Source organism: Phasianus colchicus, chromosome 40 (genome assembly GCF_987193195.1).
Source record: "Phasianus colchicus chromosome 40, bPhaCol1.hap1.1, whole genome shotgun sequence".
In the NCBI taxonomy this organism is placed as follows: Eukaryota; Metazoa; Chordata; class Aves; order Galliformes; family Phasianidae; genus Phasianus; species Phasianus colchicus.
The window spans coordinates 2,216,324-2,236,024 of NC_143475.1; the positions used below are offsets into that span (position 1 = coordinate 2,216,324).

Sequence of the window (19,701 nt, forward strand, 5' to 3'; positions counted from 1 at the left end):
ACCTCCACGGTCTCTCTATGGGAAACTCTATGATACCTCAATAGAACTCTATGATATCCCTATGACCCGTCTATGGGGCAGCTATGGGGCTGATGTCTGCCCCACAGATCATCCTATATGGGTCTCTATGGATCTCTATGAGGTCTGCATGGATCCCTATGGGGTCTCTATAGATCTCTATGGATCACTGTGGGTCTCTATGGGGTCTCTATGGTATATCTGTCATACCTCCACAGAACTCTATGGTACCTCCGCAGAACTCTATGGTACCTCCACGGTCTCTCTATGGGAAACTCTATGATACCACAATAGAACTCTATGATATCCCTATGACCCGTCTATGGGGCAGCTATGGGGCTGATGTCTGCCCCACAGATCATCCTATATGGGTCTCTATGGGGTCTCTATGGTGTATCTGTCATACCTCCACAGAACTCTATGGTACCTCCGCAAAACTCTATGGTACCTCCACAGAACTCTATGGTACCTCCACAGAACTCTATGGTACCTCCACGGTCTCTCTATGGGAAACTCTATGATACCTCAATAGAACTCTATGATATCCCTATGACCCGTCTATGGGGCAGCTATGGGGCTGATGTCTGCCCCACAGATCATCTTCTATGGGTCTCTATGGGGTCTCTATGGTGTATCTGTCATACCTCCGCAAAACTCTATGGTACCTCCGCAGAACTCTATGGTACCTCCGCAGAACTCTATGGTACCTCCATGGTCTCTCTATGGGAAACTCTATGATACCTCAATAGAACTCTATGGCACCTCTATGCCCCATCTATGGGCTATCTATGGGGCAGCCATGGGGCAGCTATGGGGCAGCTATGGGGCAGCCATGGGGCAGCCATGGGGCAGCCATGGGGCAGGCCGTACCCAGCAGGGGCTGCCTCTCCCCGACCCGCAGCTGGTGGTGGAACTGCTTGCTGATCATCCGGCGCCGGGCGTCGAATTCGTGGGCCGCCATGTAAGGGATCTCCAGCAACATGGCCGCCACCAGGTAGACGCACTCCAGCAGCTCCAGGTTGATGTGCATGTGGAACGGAACCTGGCGCCGCTTCTCCACCTGCGGGGGGGGGGGGCAAAGGGCAGGGGGTCAGAGGTCACGGGGGTCAGGGGTCAGAGGTCATGGGTCATGGGGTTATAGGGGGGTTATAGGGGGGTCATAGGGGGGTTGAAGCAGCTCCAGGTTGATGCAAATCTGAGGGGTCAGAGGTCATGTGGTCAGAGGTCAGGGGTCACGTGGGGTCAGAGGTCATGGGGTTATAGGGGGGTCATGGGGGGTTGCAGCAGCTCCAGGTTGATGCACATCTCAGGGGTCAGAGGTCACAGGGTCAGAGGTCAGGGGTCATGTGGGGTCAGGGGTCACGTGGGGTCAGGGGGGTCACAGCAGATCCAGGTCGGGGGGAAGGGTGGCACTTGGGGTCAAACTCAGAGGTCAGGGGTCACACGGGGGTCAGGGGTCATAGGGGGGTCATATGGGGTCACAGCAGCTCCAGGTTGATGCGCATCTAACTGAGGGGTCACAGGTCACGGGGTCAGAGGTCAGGGGTCACGTGGGGTCAGGGGGGTCACAGCAGATCCAGGTGGGAGGGGGGAAGGGTGGCACTTGGGGTCAAATTCAGAGGTCAGGGGTCACATGGCGGTCTGGGGTCACAGGGGTCAGAGGTCAACCCCTTCTCCCCCCCCATCTTCCCCCTTGTCTGCCCCACATCTCCCCTCCTACATCCCCTCATCTCCACTCTCATCTCCCCCACATCTCCCCCCATATCTCCCCTATATCACCCCCACATCTCCCCCTATATCCCCCCATCTCCCCCCCACATCTCCCCCACATCTCCAACCTTCATCTCCCCCCCATCTCCCCCCCCATCTCCCCCACATCTCCCCCACATCTCCAACCTTCATCTCCCCCACATCTCCCCTATATCTCCCCCTATGTCCCCCCACATCTCCCCCATCTTCCCCCTTGCCTGCCCCACATCTCCCCTCCTACATCCCCTCATCTCCAACCTTCATCTCCCCCATATCTCTCCCTATATCCCCCCCATCTCCCCTCCCACATCCCCCCCACATCTCCCCCACATCTCCCCCATCTCACCCCCACATCTCCCCCATATCTCCAACCTTCATCTCCCCCACATCTCCCCCATATCTCCCCCTATATCCCCCCATCTCCCCCCCCACATCTCCCCCACATCTCCAACCTTCATCTCCCCCATATCTCCCCCCATATCTCCCCTATATCTCCCACCTTCATCTCCCCCACATCTCCCCCATATCTCCCGCTATATCCCCCCACATATCCCCCCACATCTCCCCCATCTTCCCCCTTGCCTGCCCCACATCTCCCCTCCTACATCCCCTCATCTCCAACCTTCATCTCCCCCACATCTCCCCCACACATCTCCCCCATCTCCCCCCCACATCTCCCCCATCTCCAACCTTCATCTCCCCCACATCTCCCCAACATCTCCCCCCTACATCTCCCCTATATCTCCCCCTATATCCCCCCACATCTCCCCCATCTTCCCCCTTGCCTGCCCCACATCTCCCCTCCTACATCCCCTCATCTCCAACCTTCATCTCCCCCATATCTCTCCCTATATCCCCCCCATCTCCCCTCCCACATCCCCCCCACATCTCCCCCACATCTCCCCCATCTCACCCCCACATCTCCCCCATATCTCCAACCTTCATCTCCCCCACATCTCCCCCATATCTCCCCCTATATCCCCCCATCTCCCCCCCCACATCTCCCCCACATCTCCAACCTTCATCTCCCCCATATCTCCCCCCATATCTCCCCTATATCTCCAACCTTCATCTCCCCCACATCTCCCCCCCATATCTCCAACCTTCATCTCCCCCACATCTCCCCTATATCTCCTATATCCCCCCACATCTCCCCCCACATCTCCCCCATCTTCCCCCTTGCCTGCCCCACATCTCCCCTCCTACTTCCCCTCATCTCCAACCTTCATCTCCCCCATATCTCTCCCTATATCCCCCCCATCTCCCCTCCCACATCCCCCCCACATCTCCCCCACATCTTCCCCACATCTCCCCCACATCTCCCCCACATCTCCAACCTTCATCTCCCCCACATCTCCCCACACATCCCCCCCATCTCCCCCCCACATCTCCCCCATCTCCCCCCCACATCTCCCCCACATCTCCCACCTTCATCTCCCCCACATCTCCCCTATATCTCCCCCTATATCCCCCCACATCTCCCCCATCTTCCCCCTTGTCTGCCCCACATCTCCCCTCCTACATCCCCTCATCTTCAACCTTCATCTCCCCCATATCTCTCCCTATATCCCCCCCATCTCCCCTCCCACATCCCCCCCACATCTCCCCCATCTCCCCCCCACATCTCCCCCTATATCCCCCCACATCTCCCCCATCTTCCCCCTTGCCTGCCCCACATCTCCCCTCCTACTTCCCCTCATCTCCAACCTTCGTCTCCCCCATATCTCTCCCTATATCTCCCCCATCTCCCCTCCCACATCCCCCCCATCTCCCCCCCACATCTCCCCCACATCTCCCACCTTCATCTCCCCCACATCTCCCCCATCTCCCCCCCACATCTCCCCCACATCTCCCCCCTACATCTCCCCCATCTTCCCCCTTGCCTGCCCCACATCTCCCCTCCTACTTCCCCCCATATCTCCCCCCCAGCCCCCCACCTTCTCCTGCTCGGCGTTCCTCTCCTGCAGGCTCCTGAGCAGCAGCCCCTGGCCCAGCAGCTCCTTGGCTCTGCCACTGGACTGAATGTCCAGCAGGGCGTTGTGGGCATCTTTGATCATCCCGGCCCGGAAGGCGCAGATCCCCAGCTGCACCATCGTGCGGTTGTAGAGGATCTGGGGGGTGGGGGGGAAATGTGAAGGGTGGAGACAGGCAATGGGGAGGGGGGGGGGTCCTAGGGGGGTGCTGGGGGGAGATATGGGGCTCTGTGGGGGTCCTGGAGGGAGATATGGGGCTCTATGGGGGCATCTATGGGGCTCTAAGGGGGTGCTGGGGGGAGATATGGGGCTCTATGGGGGTCCTGGAGGGAGATATGGGGCTCTAAAGGCATGCTGGGGGGATCTATGGGGGTCCTGGGGGGAGATATGGGGGTCCCAGGGGGAGATATGGGGCTCTGTGGGGGTCCTGGGGGGAGATATGGGGGCCCTGGGGGAAGATATGGGGCTCTATGGGGGTGCTGGGGGAATCTATGGGGGTCCTGGGGGGAGATATGGGGGTCCCGGGGGGATCTATGGGGGTCTATGGGGCTGCTGGGGGGATCTATGGGGGTCCCAGGGGGAGATATGGGGCTCTATGGGGGTCCTGGGGGATCTATGGGGGTCCTGGGGGGAGATATGGGGCTCTATGGGGGTCCTGGGGGATCTGTGGGGGTCCTGGGGGGATCTATGCGGGTCCCAGGGGGAGATATGGGGATTTACAGGGGCTCTGGGGGAAGATATGGGGTCCCAGGGGGAGATATGGGGGTCCTGGGGGCATCTATGGGGCTCTAAGGGGGTCCTGGGGGGAGATATGGGGCTCTGAAGGCATGCTGGGGGGATCTATGGCAGTGCTGGGGGGAGATATGGGGGTCCCAGGGGGAGATATGGGGCTCTGTGGGGGTCCTGGGGGATCTATGGGGGTCCCAGGGGGAGATATGGGGGTCCTGGGGGCATCTATGGGGCTCTAAGGGGGTGCTGGGGGGATCTATGGGGGTCCTGGGGGGGATCTATGGGGGTGCTGGGGGGAGATATGGGGTCCCAGGGGGATCTATGGGGGTCTACGGGGGTGCTGGGGGGATCTATGGGGGTCCTGGGGGAAGATATGGGGATTTACAGGGGCTCTGGGGGGAGATATGGGGGTCCCAGGGGGAGATATGGGGCTCTACGGGGGTCCTGGGGGGAGATATGGGGCTCTAAAGGCATGCTGGGGGGATCTATGGGGGTCCTGGGGGGAGATATGGGGCTCTATGGGGGTGCTGGGGGGAGATATGGGGGTCCCGGGGGGATCTATGGGGGTCTATGAGGGTGCTGGGGGGATCTATGGGGGTCCCAGGGGGAGATATGGGGCTCTAAGGGGGTCCTGGGGGGAGATATGGGGTCCCAGGGGGAGATATGGGGGTCCCAGGGGGAGATACGGGGGTCCTGGGGGCATCTATGGGGCTCTAAGGGGGTGCTGGGGGGATCTATGGGGGTCCCAGGGGGAGATATGGGGCTCTATGGGGGTGCTGCGGGGAGATATGGGGGTCTATGGGGGTGCTGGGGGGCTCTATAGGGGTCCTGGGGGGAGATATGGGGCTCTGTGGGGGTGCTGGGGGGAGATATGGGGGTCCCGGGGGGATCTATGGGGGTCTATGGGGCTGCTGGGGGGATCTATGGGGGTCCTGGGGGGAGATATGGGGCTCTATGGGGTGCTGGGGGGATCTATGGGTGTCCTGGGGGGAGATATGGGGCTCTATGGGGGTCCTGGGGGATCTATGGGGGTCCAGGGGGGAGATATGGGGGTCCCAGGGGGAGATACAGGGGTCCTGGGGGCATCTATGGGGCTCTAAGGGGGTGCTGGGGGCAGATATGGGGCTCTGAAGGCATGCTGGGGGGATCTATGGGGGTCCTGGGGGGAGATATGGGGGTCCCAGGGGGAGATATGGGGCTCTGTGGGGGTCCTGGGGGGAGATATGGGGTCCCAGGGGGAGATACGGGGGTCCTGGGGGCATCTATGGGGCACTAAGGGGGTGCTGGGGGGAGATATGGGGCTCTATGGGGGTCTCAGGGGGAGATATGGGGACTATGGGGCTCTATGGGGGTCCTGGGGGGAGATATGGGGCTTTACAGCCCCATAGGGACCAGATAGACCCCATAGGGACCTCGTATCACCCTATAGAGCCCCATAGAGCCCCATAGGGACCCATAGGGACCCCATAGAGCCCCATAGGGACCTCGTATCACCCTATAGAGCCCCATAGAGCCCCATAGGGACCCATAGGGATCCCATAGAGCCCCATAGGGACCTCGTATCACCCCATATCACCCCATATCACCCCATAGAGCCCCATAGGGACCCCATAGGCCCCACCTGCACGGGGGGGTCGGCGTGGTGGATGTTGTCCTGCAGGTGGGACATGAGCATGAGGTCCCTGGGACCCCATAGACCCCCATAGGGACCCCATAGAGCCCCATAGGGACCACATAGGGACCACATATCACCCCAAGGAGCCCCATAGGGACCTCGTATCACCCCACAGAGCCCCATAGGAACCTCGTATCACCCCATAGAGCCCCATAGAGCCACTTAGTGATCCATAGAGCTCCTCAGGACCCCCACAGAGCCACATAGGGACCTCCTGTCACCCCATAGAGCCCCATAGGGACCCCATAGAGCCCCATAAGGACCACATATCACCCCATAGACCCCCATAGGAACCTCGTATAACCCCATAGAGCCCCATAGGGACCCCCATAGAGCCACTTAGTGATCCATAGAGCCCCTCAGGACCCCCATAGAGCCCCATAGGGACCCCACAGAGCCCCATAGGGACCTCGTATCACCTCATATCACCCCATAGAGCCCCATAGGGACCCCATAGAGCCCCATAGGGACCCCCCCAGGGCCCACCTGCACGGGGGGGTCGGCGTGGTGGATGTTGTCCTGCAGGTGGGACATGAGCATGAGGTCCCTGGGACCCCATAGACCCCCATAGAGCCCCATAGGGACCTCGTATCACCCCATAGAGCCCCATAGGGACCTCGTATCACCCCATAGAGCCCCATAGGGACCCCATAGGCCCCACCTGCACGGGGGGGTCGGCGTGGTGGATGTTGTCCTGCAGGTGGGACATGAGCATGAGGTCCCTGGGACCCCATAGACCCCCATAGGGACCCCATAGAGCCCCATAGGGACCACATAGGGACCACATATCACCCCAAGGAGCCCCATAGGGACCTCGTATCACCCCACAGAGCCCCATAGGAACCTCGTATCACCCCATAGAGCCCCATAGAGCCACTTAGTGATCCATAGAGCTCCTCAGGACCCCCACAGAGCCACATAGGGACCTCCTGTCACCCCATAGAGCCCCATAGGGACCCCATAGAGCCCCATAAGGACCACATATCACCCCATAGACCCCCATAGGAACCTCGTATAACCCCATAGAGCCCCATAGGGACCCCCATAGAGCCACTTAGTGATCCATAGAGCCCCTCAGGACCCCCATAGAGCCCCATAGGGACCCCACAGAGCCCCATAGGGACCTCGTATCACCTCATATCACCCCATAGAGCCCCATAGGGACCCCATAGAGCCCCATAGGGACCCCCCCAGGGCCCACCTGCACGGGGGGGTCGGCGTGGTGGATGTTGTCCTGCAGGTGGGACATGAGCATGAGGTCCCTGGGACCCCATAGACCCCCATAGAGCCCCATAGGGACCCCATAGAGCCCCATAGAGCCCCATAGGGACCCCATAGAGCCCCATAGGGACCTCGTATCACCCCATAGAGCCCCATAGAGACCCCATAGAGCCCCATAGGGACACCACAGGCCCCACCTGCACGGGGGGGTCGGCGTGGTGGATGTTGTCCTGCAGGTGGGACATGAGCATGAGGTCCCTGGGACCCCATAGACCCCCATAGGGACCTCGTATCACCCCATATCACCCCATAGAGCCCCATAGGGACCCCATAGAGCCCCATAGGGACCTTGTATCACCCCATAGAGCCCCATAGGGACCCCATAGAGCCCCATAGGGACCTCGTATCACCTCGTATCACCCCATAGAGCCCCATAGAGCCCCATAGGGACCCCATAGGCCCCACCTGCACGGGGGGGTCGGCGTGGTGGATGTTGTCCTGCAGGTGGGACATGAGCATGAGGTCCCTGGGACCCCATAGACCCCCATAGGGACCACATATCACCCCATATCACCCCATATCACCCCATAGAGCCCCATAGGGACCCCCCAGGCCCCACCTGCACGGGGGGGTCGGCGTGGTGGATGTTGTCCTGCAGGTGGGACATGAGCATGAGGTCCCTGGCCTGGAACCAGCGCGAGTGCAGGGCGTGGTGGTAGATGTGGCACAGGATGGCGCAGGTGCGGATGCGGTCCGTGCGGTCCTTGGCGTAGATGAACTTGCACAGCCTCTCCATCAGGGCTGCCGAGTCTTCCTCCTCCTCCTCCTCCTCCTCCTTCTTCTCCTTCTCCTCCTCGTCCTTCTTCTCCTCCCCCCCCTCTTCCTCCGCTCGCTGTTTCTTCTCCTCTTCCTGGCCTGCCTCCCCTCCTCCTCCTCCTCCTCCTCCTCCTCCTGCTGCTGCTGCTGCTGCTTCCTTTGGGGGGTGGGAGGAGGTGCGAGGGAGGGGCTGTGGGGGGGGAGATGGGGGGAGATGGGGAGAAAGGGGGCAGCAATGGGGGAGATGGGGTCAGATGGGGGCAGGATGGGGAGAAATGTGGCAGGAATGGGGAGAAAGGGGGCAGGATGGGGAGAAAGGGGGGCAGGATGGGGAGAAATGAGGTAGAAATGGGGAGAAAGGGGGCAGATAGGGGGCAGGATATGGAGAAATGGGGCAAGAATGGGAAGAAAGGGGGAAGAAATGGGGCAGGAATGGGTCAGATGGGGGGCAGGTTGGGAAGAAAAGGGGCAGGAATGGGGAGAAAGGGGGAAGAAATGGGGCAGGATGGGGTGAAATGGGGCAGGATGGGGTGAAATGGGGGGCAAGAATGGGGAGAAAAGGGGCAGGAAATGGGGGAGAGATGGGGGGCAGGAATGGGGAGGAATGGAGCAGGAAGGGAGGAGAAATGGGGCGGAATGGGGTGAGATGGAGGGCAGGAAGGGGGGTGAGATGGGGGGCAGGATGGAGAGAAATGGGGCAGGAATGGGGAAATGGGGGCAGGAATGGGGTGAGATGGGGAAACGGGGGAGATGGGGGGCAGGAATGGGGAAATGGGGGCAGGAATGGGGTGAGATGGGGAAACGGGGGAGATGGGGGGCAGGAATGGGGAAATGGGGGTGAGAAATGGGGAGAAAGGGAGAAGAAAGGGGAGAATAAGAGCTCCAAATAGGGCAGAGCAAGGAGCAGACACCACAGCCACCCCACAGGGCCCCACATCCCCCCACAAATCCCCCATTTACCCCCCAAAATCCCCCAAGTGCCCCCACTGACCCCATGGAGAGCCGTCAATGACCTCCAATGACCCCAGTGACCCCCAAATTGCCCAAAATCGCCGGATTTCGTCCCAATCTCACCTCCAATCCCTCCTCCTTCCTCAGGGCTGCGTAGTCCAACTCATAATAGGGGTGTGTGCCCCCCAAAACCCCCCCCAGGACCCCCAAATGCCCCCAAATCCCCCCATAGACCCCCATAAAATGCCGCCCAATGACCTCCAATGACCCCAATGACCTCCCGTGACCCCCAAATTGCCCAAAATCACTGGATTTCGCCCCAATCTCACCTCCAATCCCTGCTCCTTCCTCAGGGCTGTGTAGTCCAACTCATAACAGGGGTGTGTGCCCCCCACAGACCCCCCCAGGACCCCCAAATGCCCCCATAGACCCCCATAAAATGCCTCCCAATGACCTCAAATGACCCCCAATGACCCCCAAATTGCCCAAAATCGCCAGATTTCGCCCCAATCTCACCTCCAATCCCTCCTCCTTCCTCAGGGCTGCATAGTCCAACTCGTAATACGGGGTATGTGACCCCCAAAAACCCCCCCAGGACCCCCATAGAGCCCCATACAGCCCCATAAAATGCCTCCCAATGAACTCCAATGACCCCAATGACCCCCAAATTGCCCAAAACCGCCGGATTTCGCCCCAATCTCACCTCCAATCCCTGCTCCTTCCTCAGGGCCGCGTAGTCAAACTTGTAATAGGTGTGCAGGACCCGGCGCAGGTAAACCCTGCACAGCTCCTCAGGGGACCCCCGAGCCTGGAGGTAACGCTGCAGCCTCCCCACGATGGCACAGACGCGGCCCTCAGCCTTCAGGTGCTCCACGTACTCTGTAAGCAGGCAAAGAAACGTTTGTTTTCACCCAAAATCTCATTTTTTTGACCCAAAATTGGGGCAGAATGGGTGGAGGTGGCGCAGTTCTATTGGGGACATCCGAGCCTGCAGGGGGCGCTGCAGGCGGAATGCAGCTGGAAATGGGGTGGGAAGGGGGGGTGATGGGGGAGAAATGGGGCAAAATTGGGGCAAAGGGACAGAAATGGGGCAAAACTGGTGGAAACTGGTGAAAAAACGGGCAGAAATTGGGAGAAATTGGGGCAAAATTGGGGCAGAATGGGTGGAGGAGGAGCAGCTCCATAGGGGATCTCCGAGCCTCCAGGGGGCGCTGCAGCTGGGATGCAGCTGGAAATGGGGTTGGAAGGCGGGGTGATGGGGGAGAAATGGGGCAAAATTGGGGCAAAGGGACAGAAATGGGGCAAAACTGGTGGAAACTGGTGAAAAAACAGGCAGAAATGGGGTGAAAAATGGGGGAAATAGGGACAAAATTGGGGCAGAATGGGTGGAGGTGGCGCAGTTCTATTGGGGACATCCGAGCCTGCAGGGGGCGCTGCAGGCGGAATGCAGCTGGAAATGGGGTGCAAGGGGGGGTGATGGGGGAGAAATGGGGCAAAATTGGGGTAAAGGGAGAGAAATAGGGCAAAACTGGTGGAAACTGGTGAAAAAACGGGCAGAAATGGGGTGAAAATTGGGAGAAATTGGGGCAGAATGGGTGGAGGTGGAGCAGCTCCATAGGGGACCGCCGAGCCTCCAGGGGGCGCTGCAGCCACGGCCCTCATTTCTCCTATTTTTCCCATTTCCCCCCCTTAATTCCCCCATTTTTTCCCCTATTCCCCCCCCCAAATTCCCCATTTCCCCCATTCTGTCCCAAATTCCCCCTTTTCCCCCCATTCTGTCCCAAATTCCCATTTTTCCCCCATCCTGTCCCAAATTCCCCCTTTTTCCCCATTTCTGTCCCAAATTCCCCCTTTTCCCCCCATTCTGTCCCAAATTCCCATCTTTCCCCCCATCCTATCCCAAATTCCCCCCTTTTCCCCCTAATCCCCCCCAATTTCCCCCAAATTCCCCCCATTTCCCCCCCAAATCCCCCCCTCTCCCCCCCCCGCCCCCGATTTGCCCAAAGCCGCCCCTTTTTGCCCCATTTCTCACCCTGGGAATGGGGGTCGGTGTTCTGCATGATTTTGGTGAACTCCTCGTCCATGCGCTCCACCAAGGTCAGGATGCAGCCCCGCACGCGGTACGGCTGCAAAGGGACCCAAAAACACCCAAATTCACCACAAAATGCCCCAAAACGGACCCCCACCCCCCCCCAGTGCGACTGAATGGCCCCAAAATGCCCCAAAATGGCCCCAAAATGCCCCAAAATGGCCCCAAAATGCCCAAAAATGGCCACAAAATGACCCGAAATGAACTTAAAATGATCCAAAAACTGACCTAAAATGACCCCAAATATGACCAAATTCACCCCAAAATGCCCCAAAACGGACCCCCACCCCCCCAGTGCGACTGAATGGCCCCAAAATGCCCAAAAATGGCCCCAAAGTGACCAAAAATGGACCTAAAAAGACCACAAAATGCCCCAAAATGGCCACAAAATGCCCCAAAATGAACTTAAAATGATCCAAAAACGGACCTAAAATGACCCCAAAAACACCCAAATTCACCCCAAAATGTCCCCAAACGGACCCCCACCCCCCCCCAGTGCGACTGAATGGCCCCAAAATGCCCAAAAATGGCCCCAAAGTGACCCAAAATGGCCCCAAAATGGCCCCAAAATGACCCTAAATGAACTTAAAATGATCCAAAAACAGACCTAAAATGACCCCAAAAACACCCAAATTCACCCCAAAATGCCCCAAAATGGACTCACCCCCCCCCCCAGTGCGACTGAATGGCCCCAAAATGCCCCAAAATGGCCCCAAAATGCCCCAAAATGCCCCAAAATGGCCACAAAATGCCCAAAAATGGCCACAAAATGACCCGAAATGAACTTAAAATGATCCAAAAACTGACCTAAAATGACCCCAAATATGACCAAATTCCCCACAAAATGCCCCAAAACGGACCCCCACCCCCCCAGTGCGACTGAATGGCCCCAAAATGCCCCAAAATGGCCCCAAAATGGACCTAAAATGACCCCAAAGTGACCAAAAATGCACCTAAAATGACCCCAAAGTGACCCAAAAACACCCAAAATGGACCTAAAATGATCCAAAAACAGACCCCCAAAAGGACCCAAAAACACCCAAATTCACCCCAAAATGCCGCAAAACGGACCCTCACCCCCCCAGTGCGACTGAATGGCCCCAAAATGCCCAAAAATGGCCCCAAAGTGACCAAAAATGGACCTAAAAAGACCACAAAATGCCCCAAAATGGCCACAAAATGCCCCAAAATGAACTTAAAATGATCCAAAAACGGACCTAAAATGACCCCAAAAACACCCAAATTCACCCCAAAATGTCCCCAAACGGACCCCCACCCCCCCCCAGTGCGACTGAATGGCCCCAAAATGCCCAAAAATGGCCCCAAAGTGACCCAAAATGGCCCCAAAATGGCCCCAAAATGACCCTAAATGAACTTAAAATGATCCAAAAACAGACCTAAAATGACCCCAAAAACACCCAAATTCACCCCAAAATGCCCCAAAATGGACTCACCCCCCCCCCCAGTGCGACTGAATGGCCCCAAAATGCCCCAAAATGGCCCCAAAATGCCCCAAAATGCCCCAAAATGGCCACAAAATGCCCAAAAATGGCCACAAAATGACCCGAAATGAACTTAAAATGATCCAAAAACTGACCTAAAATGACCCCAAATATGACCAAATTCCCCACAAAATGCCCCAAAACGGACCCCCACCCCCCCAGTGCGACTGAATGGCCCCAAAATGCCCCAAAATGGCCCCAAAATGGACCTAAAATGACCCCAAAGTGACCAAAAATGCACCTAAAATGACCCCAAAGTGACCCAAAAACACCCAAAATGGACCTAAAATGATCCAAAAACAGACCCCCAAAAGGACCCAAAAACACCCAAATTCACCCCAAAATGCCGCAAAACGGACCCTCACCCCCCCAGTGCGACTGAATGGCCCCAAAATGCCTCAAAATGGCCCCAAAGTGACCCCAAAATGCCCCCAAATGGCCACAAAGTGACCCAAAATGGCCCCAAAATGACCCGAAATGAACTTAAAATGATCCAAAAACGGACCTAAAATGACCCCAGAAACACCCAAATTCACCCCAAAATGCCCCAAAACGGACCCACCCCCTCCCCCAGTGCGACTGAATGGCCCCAAAATGCCCAAAAATGGCCCCAAAATGCCCAAAAATGGCCCCAAAATGCCCAAAAAGGCACCTAAAATGACCCCAAAGTGACCCAAAAACGGACCTAAAATGTCCACAAATATGACCAAATTCACCCCAAAATGCCCCAAAACGGACCCCCACCCCCCCCCAGTGCGACTGAATGGCCCCAAAATGCCCCAAAATGGCCCCAAAGTGACCCAAAATGGCCCCAAAATGACCCAAAGTGGACCTAAAATGACCCAAAAACAAACCTAAAATGACCCCAAATATGACCAAATTCACCCCAAAATGCCCCAAAACGGACCCCCCTCCCCCCAGTGCGACTGAATGGCCCCAAAATGCCCCAAAATGGCCCCAAAGTGACCCAAAATGCCCCCAAATGGCCACAAAATGCCCCAAAATGGCTACAAAATGACCCGAAATGAACTTAAAATGACCCAAAAACGGACCTAAAATGACCACAAATATGACCAAATTCACCCCAAAATGCCCCAAAATGGACCCCCACCCCCCCCCAGTGCGACTGAATGGCCCCAAAATGCCCCAAAATGCCCCAAAATGGCCCCAAAATGGCCAAAAATGGACCTAAAGTGACCCAAAAACAGACCCAAAAATGGACCCAAAAATGGACCTAAAATGACCCCAAAAACGGACCTAAAATGACCCCAAAATGCCCCAAAACGGACCCCCCTCCCCCCAGTGCGACTGAATGGCCCCAAAATGCCCCAAAATGGCCCCAAAGTGACCCAAAATGGCCCCAAAATGACCCAAAGTGGACCGAAAATGACCCAAAAACAAACCTAAAATGACCCCAAATATGACCAAATTCACCCCAAAATGCCCCAAAACGGACCCCCCTCCCCCCAGTGCGACTGAATGGCCCCAAAATGCCCCAAAATGGCCCCAAAATGGACCTAAAATGACCCCAAAGTGACACAAAAACACCTAAAAAGGACATAAAATGACCCAAAAACGGACCTAAAATGACCACAAATATGACCAAATTCACCCCAAAATGCCCCAAAACGGACCCCCACCCCCCCCCCAGTGCGACTGAATGGCCCCAAAATGCCCCAAAATGGCCACAAAATGACCCGAAATGAACTTAAAATGATCCAAAAACAGACCTAAAATGACCCCAAAAACACCCAAATTCACCCCAAAATGCCCCAAAACGGACTCACCCCCCCCCCCAGTGCGACTGAATGAACCCAAAATGCCTCAAAATGGCCCCAAAATGCCCCAAAATGGCCACAAAATGGCCCGAAGTGGACCTAAAATGATCCAAAAACAGACCTAAAATGACCCCCAAAACACCCAAATTCACCCCAAAATGCCCCAAAACGGACCCACCCCCCCAGTGCGACTGAATGAACCCAAAATGCCCAAAAATGGCCCCAAAGTGACCAAAAATGCACCTAAAATGACCCCAAAGTGACCCAAAAACACCCAAAATGGACCTAAAATGATCCAAAAACAGACCCCCAAAAGGACCCAAAAACACCCAAATTCACCCCAAAATGCCGCAAAACGGACCCTCACCCCCCCAGTGCGACTGAATGGCCCCAAAATGCCCAAAAATGGCCCCAAAGTGACCAAAAATGGACCTAAAATGCCCCAAAATGGCCCCAAAGTGGACCTAAAATGACCCAGAAACGGACTCCCAAAAGGACCCAAAAACACCCAAATTCACCCCAAAATGCCCCAAAACAGATCCACCCCCCCCCAGTGCGACTGAATGGCCCCAAAATGCCCCAAAATGGCCCCAAAGTGACCCAAAATGGCCACAAAATGGCCCCAAAATGCCCCCAAATGGCCACAAAATGACCTGAAATGAACTTAAAATGATCCAAAAACAGACCTAAAATGACCCCAAAAACACCCAAATTCACCCCAAAATGCCCCAAAACGGACTCACCCACCCCCCCAGTGCGACTGAATGAACCCAAAATGCCCCAAAATGGCCCCAAAGTGACCAAAAATGCACCTAAAATGACCCCAAAGTGACACAAAAACACCTAAAATGGACATAAAATGACCCAAAAACGGACCTAAAATGACCCCAAATATGACCAAATTCACCCCAAAATGCCCCAAAACGGACCCCCCCTCCCCCCCCCAGTGCGACTGAATGGCCCCAAAATGCCCCAAAATGGCCCCAAAATGCCCCAAAATGGCCCCAAAGTGACCCAAAATGGACCCAAAATGGACCTAAAATGACCCAAAATCGGACCTAAAATGACCCCAAAAACACCCAAATTCACCCCAAAGTGCCCTCCCCCCCCCCCAGTGCGACTGAATGGCCCCAAAATGCCCAAAAATGGCCCCAAAGTGACCCAAAATGCCCCAAAATGGCCACAAAATGACCCGAAGTGGACCTAAAATGACCCACAATCGGACCTAAAATGACCCCAAAAACACCCAAATTCACCCCAAAATGCCCCAAAACGAACCCACCCCCCCCCCAGTGCGACTTAATGGCCCCAAAATGCCCAAAAATGGCCCCAAAGTGACCAAAAATGGCCCCAAAATGCCCCAAAATGGCCCCAAAGTGACCCAAAGTGGACATAAAATGACCCAGAAATGGACCCCCAAAAGGACCCAAAAACACCCAAATTCACCCCAAAATGCCCCAAAACGGATCCACCCCCCCCCCCAAGTGCGACTGAATGGCCCCAAAATGCACAAAAATGGCCACAAAACGCCCAAAAATGGCCACAAAGTGACCAAAAATGGACCTAAAAAGACCCAACAATGACCAAAAAATGACCCCATAACCCCCACAGCACCCCATAACCACCCCATAGGGATCCATGGAGACCCCATAACCCCATAAAACCCCATAGCACCCCATAACCACCCCAGAACCCCCCATAGCACCCCATAACACCCCATAGGGACCCACAAAAACCCCATAACCCCATAAAAACCCCATAAAAACCCCATAAAAAACCCCATAAAAACCCCATAAAAAACCCCATAAAAAACCCCATAAAACCCCATAAAAACCCCATAACCCACCTGCTCGGGGTTGCTGAGGTTCTCGCTCTCCTCCAGCACCCCATAAAACCCCATAAAACCCCATAAAAACCCCATAAAAACCCCATAACCCACCTGCTCGGGGTTGCTGAGGTTCTCGCTCTCCTCCAGCACCCCATAAAACCCCATAAAACCCCATAAAACCCCATAAAAACCCCATAACCCACCTGCTCGGGGTTGCTGAGGTTCTCGCTCTCCTCCAGCACCCGAGAACCCCATAAAACCCCATAAAACCCCATAAAAACCCCATAACCCACCTGCTCGGGGTTGCTGAGGTTCTCGCTCTCCTCCAGCACCCCAGAACCCCATAAAACCCCATAAAACCCCATAAAAACCCCATAACCCACCTGCTCGGGGTTGCTGAGGTTCTCGCTCTCCTCCAGCACCCCAGAACCCCATAAAACCCCATAAAACCCCATAAAAACCCCATAACCCACCTGCTCGGGGTTGCTGAGGTTCTCGCTCTCCTCCAGCACCCCATAAAACCCCATAAAAACCCCATAAAAACCCCATAACCCACCTGCTCGGGGTTGCTGAGGTTCTCGCTCTCCTCCAGCACCCCATAAAACCCCATCAAACCCCATAAAACCCCATAAAACCCCATAAAAACCCCATAACCCACCTGCTCGGGGTTGCTGAGGTTCTCGCTCTCCTCCAGCACCCCAGAACCCCATAAAACCCCATAAAACCCCATAAAAACCCCATAACCCACCTGCTCGGGGTTGCTGAGGTTCTCGCTCTCCTCCAGCACCCCATAAAACCCCATAAAACCCCATAAAACCCCATAAAAACCCCATAACCCACCTGCTCGGGGTTGCTGAGGTTCTCGCTCTCCTCCAGCACCCCATAAAACCCCATAAAACCCCATAAAACCCCATAAAAACCCCATAACCCACCTGCTCGGGGTTGCTGAGGTTCTCGCTCTCCTCCAGCACCCCATAAAACCCCATAAAACCCCATAAAACCCCATAAAAACCCCATAACCCACCTGCTCGGGGTTGCTGAGGTTCTCGCTCTCCTCCAGCACCCCAGCACCCCATAAAACCCCATAAAAACCCCATAACCCACCTGCTCGGGGTTGCTGAGGTTCTCGCTCTCCTCCAGCACCCCAGAACCCCATAAAACCCCATAAAACCCCATAAAAACCCCATAACCCACCTGCTCGGGGTTGCTGAGGTTCTCGCTCTCCTCCAGCACCCCAGCACCCCATAAAACCCCATAAAAACCCCATAACCCACCTGCTCGGGGTTGCTGAGGTTCTCGCTCTCCTCCAGCACCCCATAAAACCCCATAAAACCCCATAAAACCCCATAAAAACCCCATAACCCACCTGCTCGGGGTTGCTGAGGTTCTCGCTCTCCTCCAGCACCCCAGCACCCCATAAAACCCCATAAAAACCCCATAACCCACCTGCTCGGGGTTGCTGAGGTTCTCGCTCTCCTCCAGCACCCCAGAACCCCATAAAACCCCATAAAACCCCATAAAAACCCCATAACCCACCTGCTCGGGGTTGCTGAGGTTCTCGCTCTCCTCCAGCACCCCAGCACCCCATAAAACCCCATAAAAACCCCATAACCCACCTGCTCGGGGTTGCTGAGGTTCTCGCTCTCCTCCAGCACCCCATAAAACCCCATAAAACCCCATAAAACCCCATAAAAACCCCATAACCCACCTGCTCGGGGTTGCTGAGGTTCTCGCTCTCCTCCAGCACCCCAGCACCCCATAAAACCCCATAAAAACCCCATAACCCACCTGCTCGGGGTTGCTGAGGTTCTCGCTCTCCTCCAGCACCCCAGAACCCCATAAAACCCCATAAAACCCCATAAAAACCCCATAACCCACCTGCTCGGGGTTGCTGAGGTTCTCGCTCTCCTCCAGCACCCCAGAACCCCATAAAACCCCATAAAACCCCATAAAAACCCCATAACCCACCTGCTCGGGGTTGCTGAGGTTCTCGCTCTCCTCCAGCACGTTCTCCCCAATGAAGATGTGGGGGTTGGCGAACAAAACATCCAGCAGCTCCTCGATGCAGCACAGGCACTTCTGCCACAGCTCCGGCTGTGAGACCCCACAAAAACCCCATAAAAACCCCATAAAAAACCCCATAAGGACCCCCTGGTACAGAGCATCCCATTGAGATGCATTGTGCCCCATAGGAACCCATAGGAACCCATAGGAATCCATAGGAATCCATAGGGCACTTCTGCCACAGCTCCGGCTGCGGGACCCCAAAAAACCCCATAAAAAACCCCATAAGGACCCCGCATACAAAGCATCCCATTGAAATGCATTGTGCCCCATAGGAACCCATAGAAACCAACAGGAACCCATAGGAATCCATAGGAACCCATACGGACCCCATAGGGCACTTCTGCCACAGCTCCGGCTGCAGGACCCCACAAAAACCCCATAAAAAACCCCATAAGGACCCCCCCATACAGAGCATCCCATTGAAATCCATTGTGCCCCATAGAGACCCATAGAAACCCATAGAAACCCATACAGACCCCATACAGACCCATAGGACACTTCTGCCACAGCTCCGGCTGCGGGACCCCATAAAAACCCCATAAAAACCCCATAAAAAACCCCATAAGGACCCCATAAGAACTGCCCCATATGGAGCGGCCCATTGAAATGCATTGTGCCCCATAGGAACCCATAGGGACCCCATACAGACCCCATACGGACCCATAGGGCACTTCTGCCACAGCTCCGGCTGCGGGACCCCACAAAAACCCCATAAAAAACCCCATAAGGGCCCCATAAGGACCGTCCCATACAGAGCGGCCCATTGAGATGCATTGTGCCCCATAGAAACCCATAGAAACCCATAGGAACCCATAGGAATCCATAGGAACCCATAGGGCACTTCTGCCACAGCTCCGGCTGGGGGACCCCACAAAAACCCCATAAAAAACCCCATAAGGACCCCATAAGGACCCGCCATACAGAGCGGCCCATTGAAATGCACTGTGCCCCATAGGGACCCATAGGGACCCACAGAACCCGCCTTCATGCAGGCGGCCAGGCTGGGGTTGCAGTCGTACAAATCCCCCATATCCACCCCAAATCCACCCCATATCTCCCCCAAATCCCCCATATCCCACCCCAAACCCCCCCCTTATCCCCACAAGTCCCCCCATAACCACCCTAAATCCCCCAAATCCCCCCCAAATCCCCCCCCAAACCCACCTTCATGTACGTTGCCAGGTTGGGGTTGCAGTCGTACAAATCCCCCCATATCCCCCCCAAATCCACCCCTTATGCCCCCCAAATCCCCCAAATCCCCCAAATCCACCCCATATCTCCCCCAAATCCCCCACATCCCCCATA

General features: G+C 56.1%; 1 protein-coding gene across 4 annotated transcripts in view; it reads right to left on the reverse strand.

Moving 5' to 3' along the window:
* LOC116241591 (eukaryotic translation initiation factor 3 subunit C-like) overlaps nt 1-19,701 on the reverse strand; it is a 50,324-nt gene that overhangs the window by 10,889 nt on the left and 19,734 nt on the right. For all 4 annotated transcript variants that reach the window (XM_090130385.1, XM_090130384.1, XM_090130387.1 and 1 more), the window contains 6 exons: nt 18,298-18,423; nt 11,165-11,258; nt 9,836-10,011; nt 7,985-8,371; nt 3,705-3,878; nt 889-1,078 (listed from right to left, as the gene is read on the reverse strand). In XM_090130385.1, the coding sequence (XP_089986511.1) occupies nt 889-1,078; nt 3,705-3,878; nt 7,985-8,371; nt 9,836-10,011; nt 11,165-11,258; nt 18,298-18,423 (1,147 nt within the window). The remainder of the gene's footprint in view (nt 1-888; nt 1,079-3,704; nt 3,879-7,984; nt 8,372-9,835; nt 10,012-11,164; nt 11,259-18,297; nt 18,424-19,701) is intronic.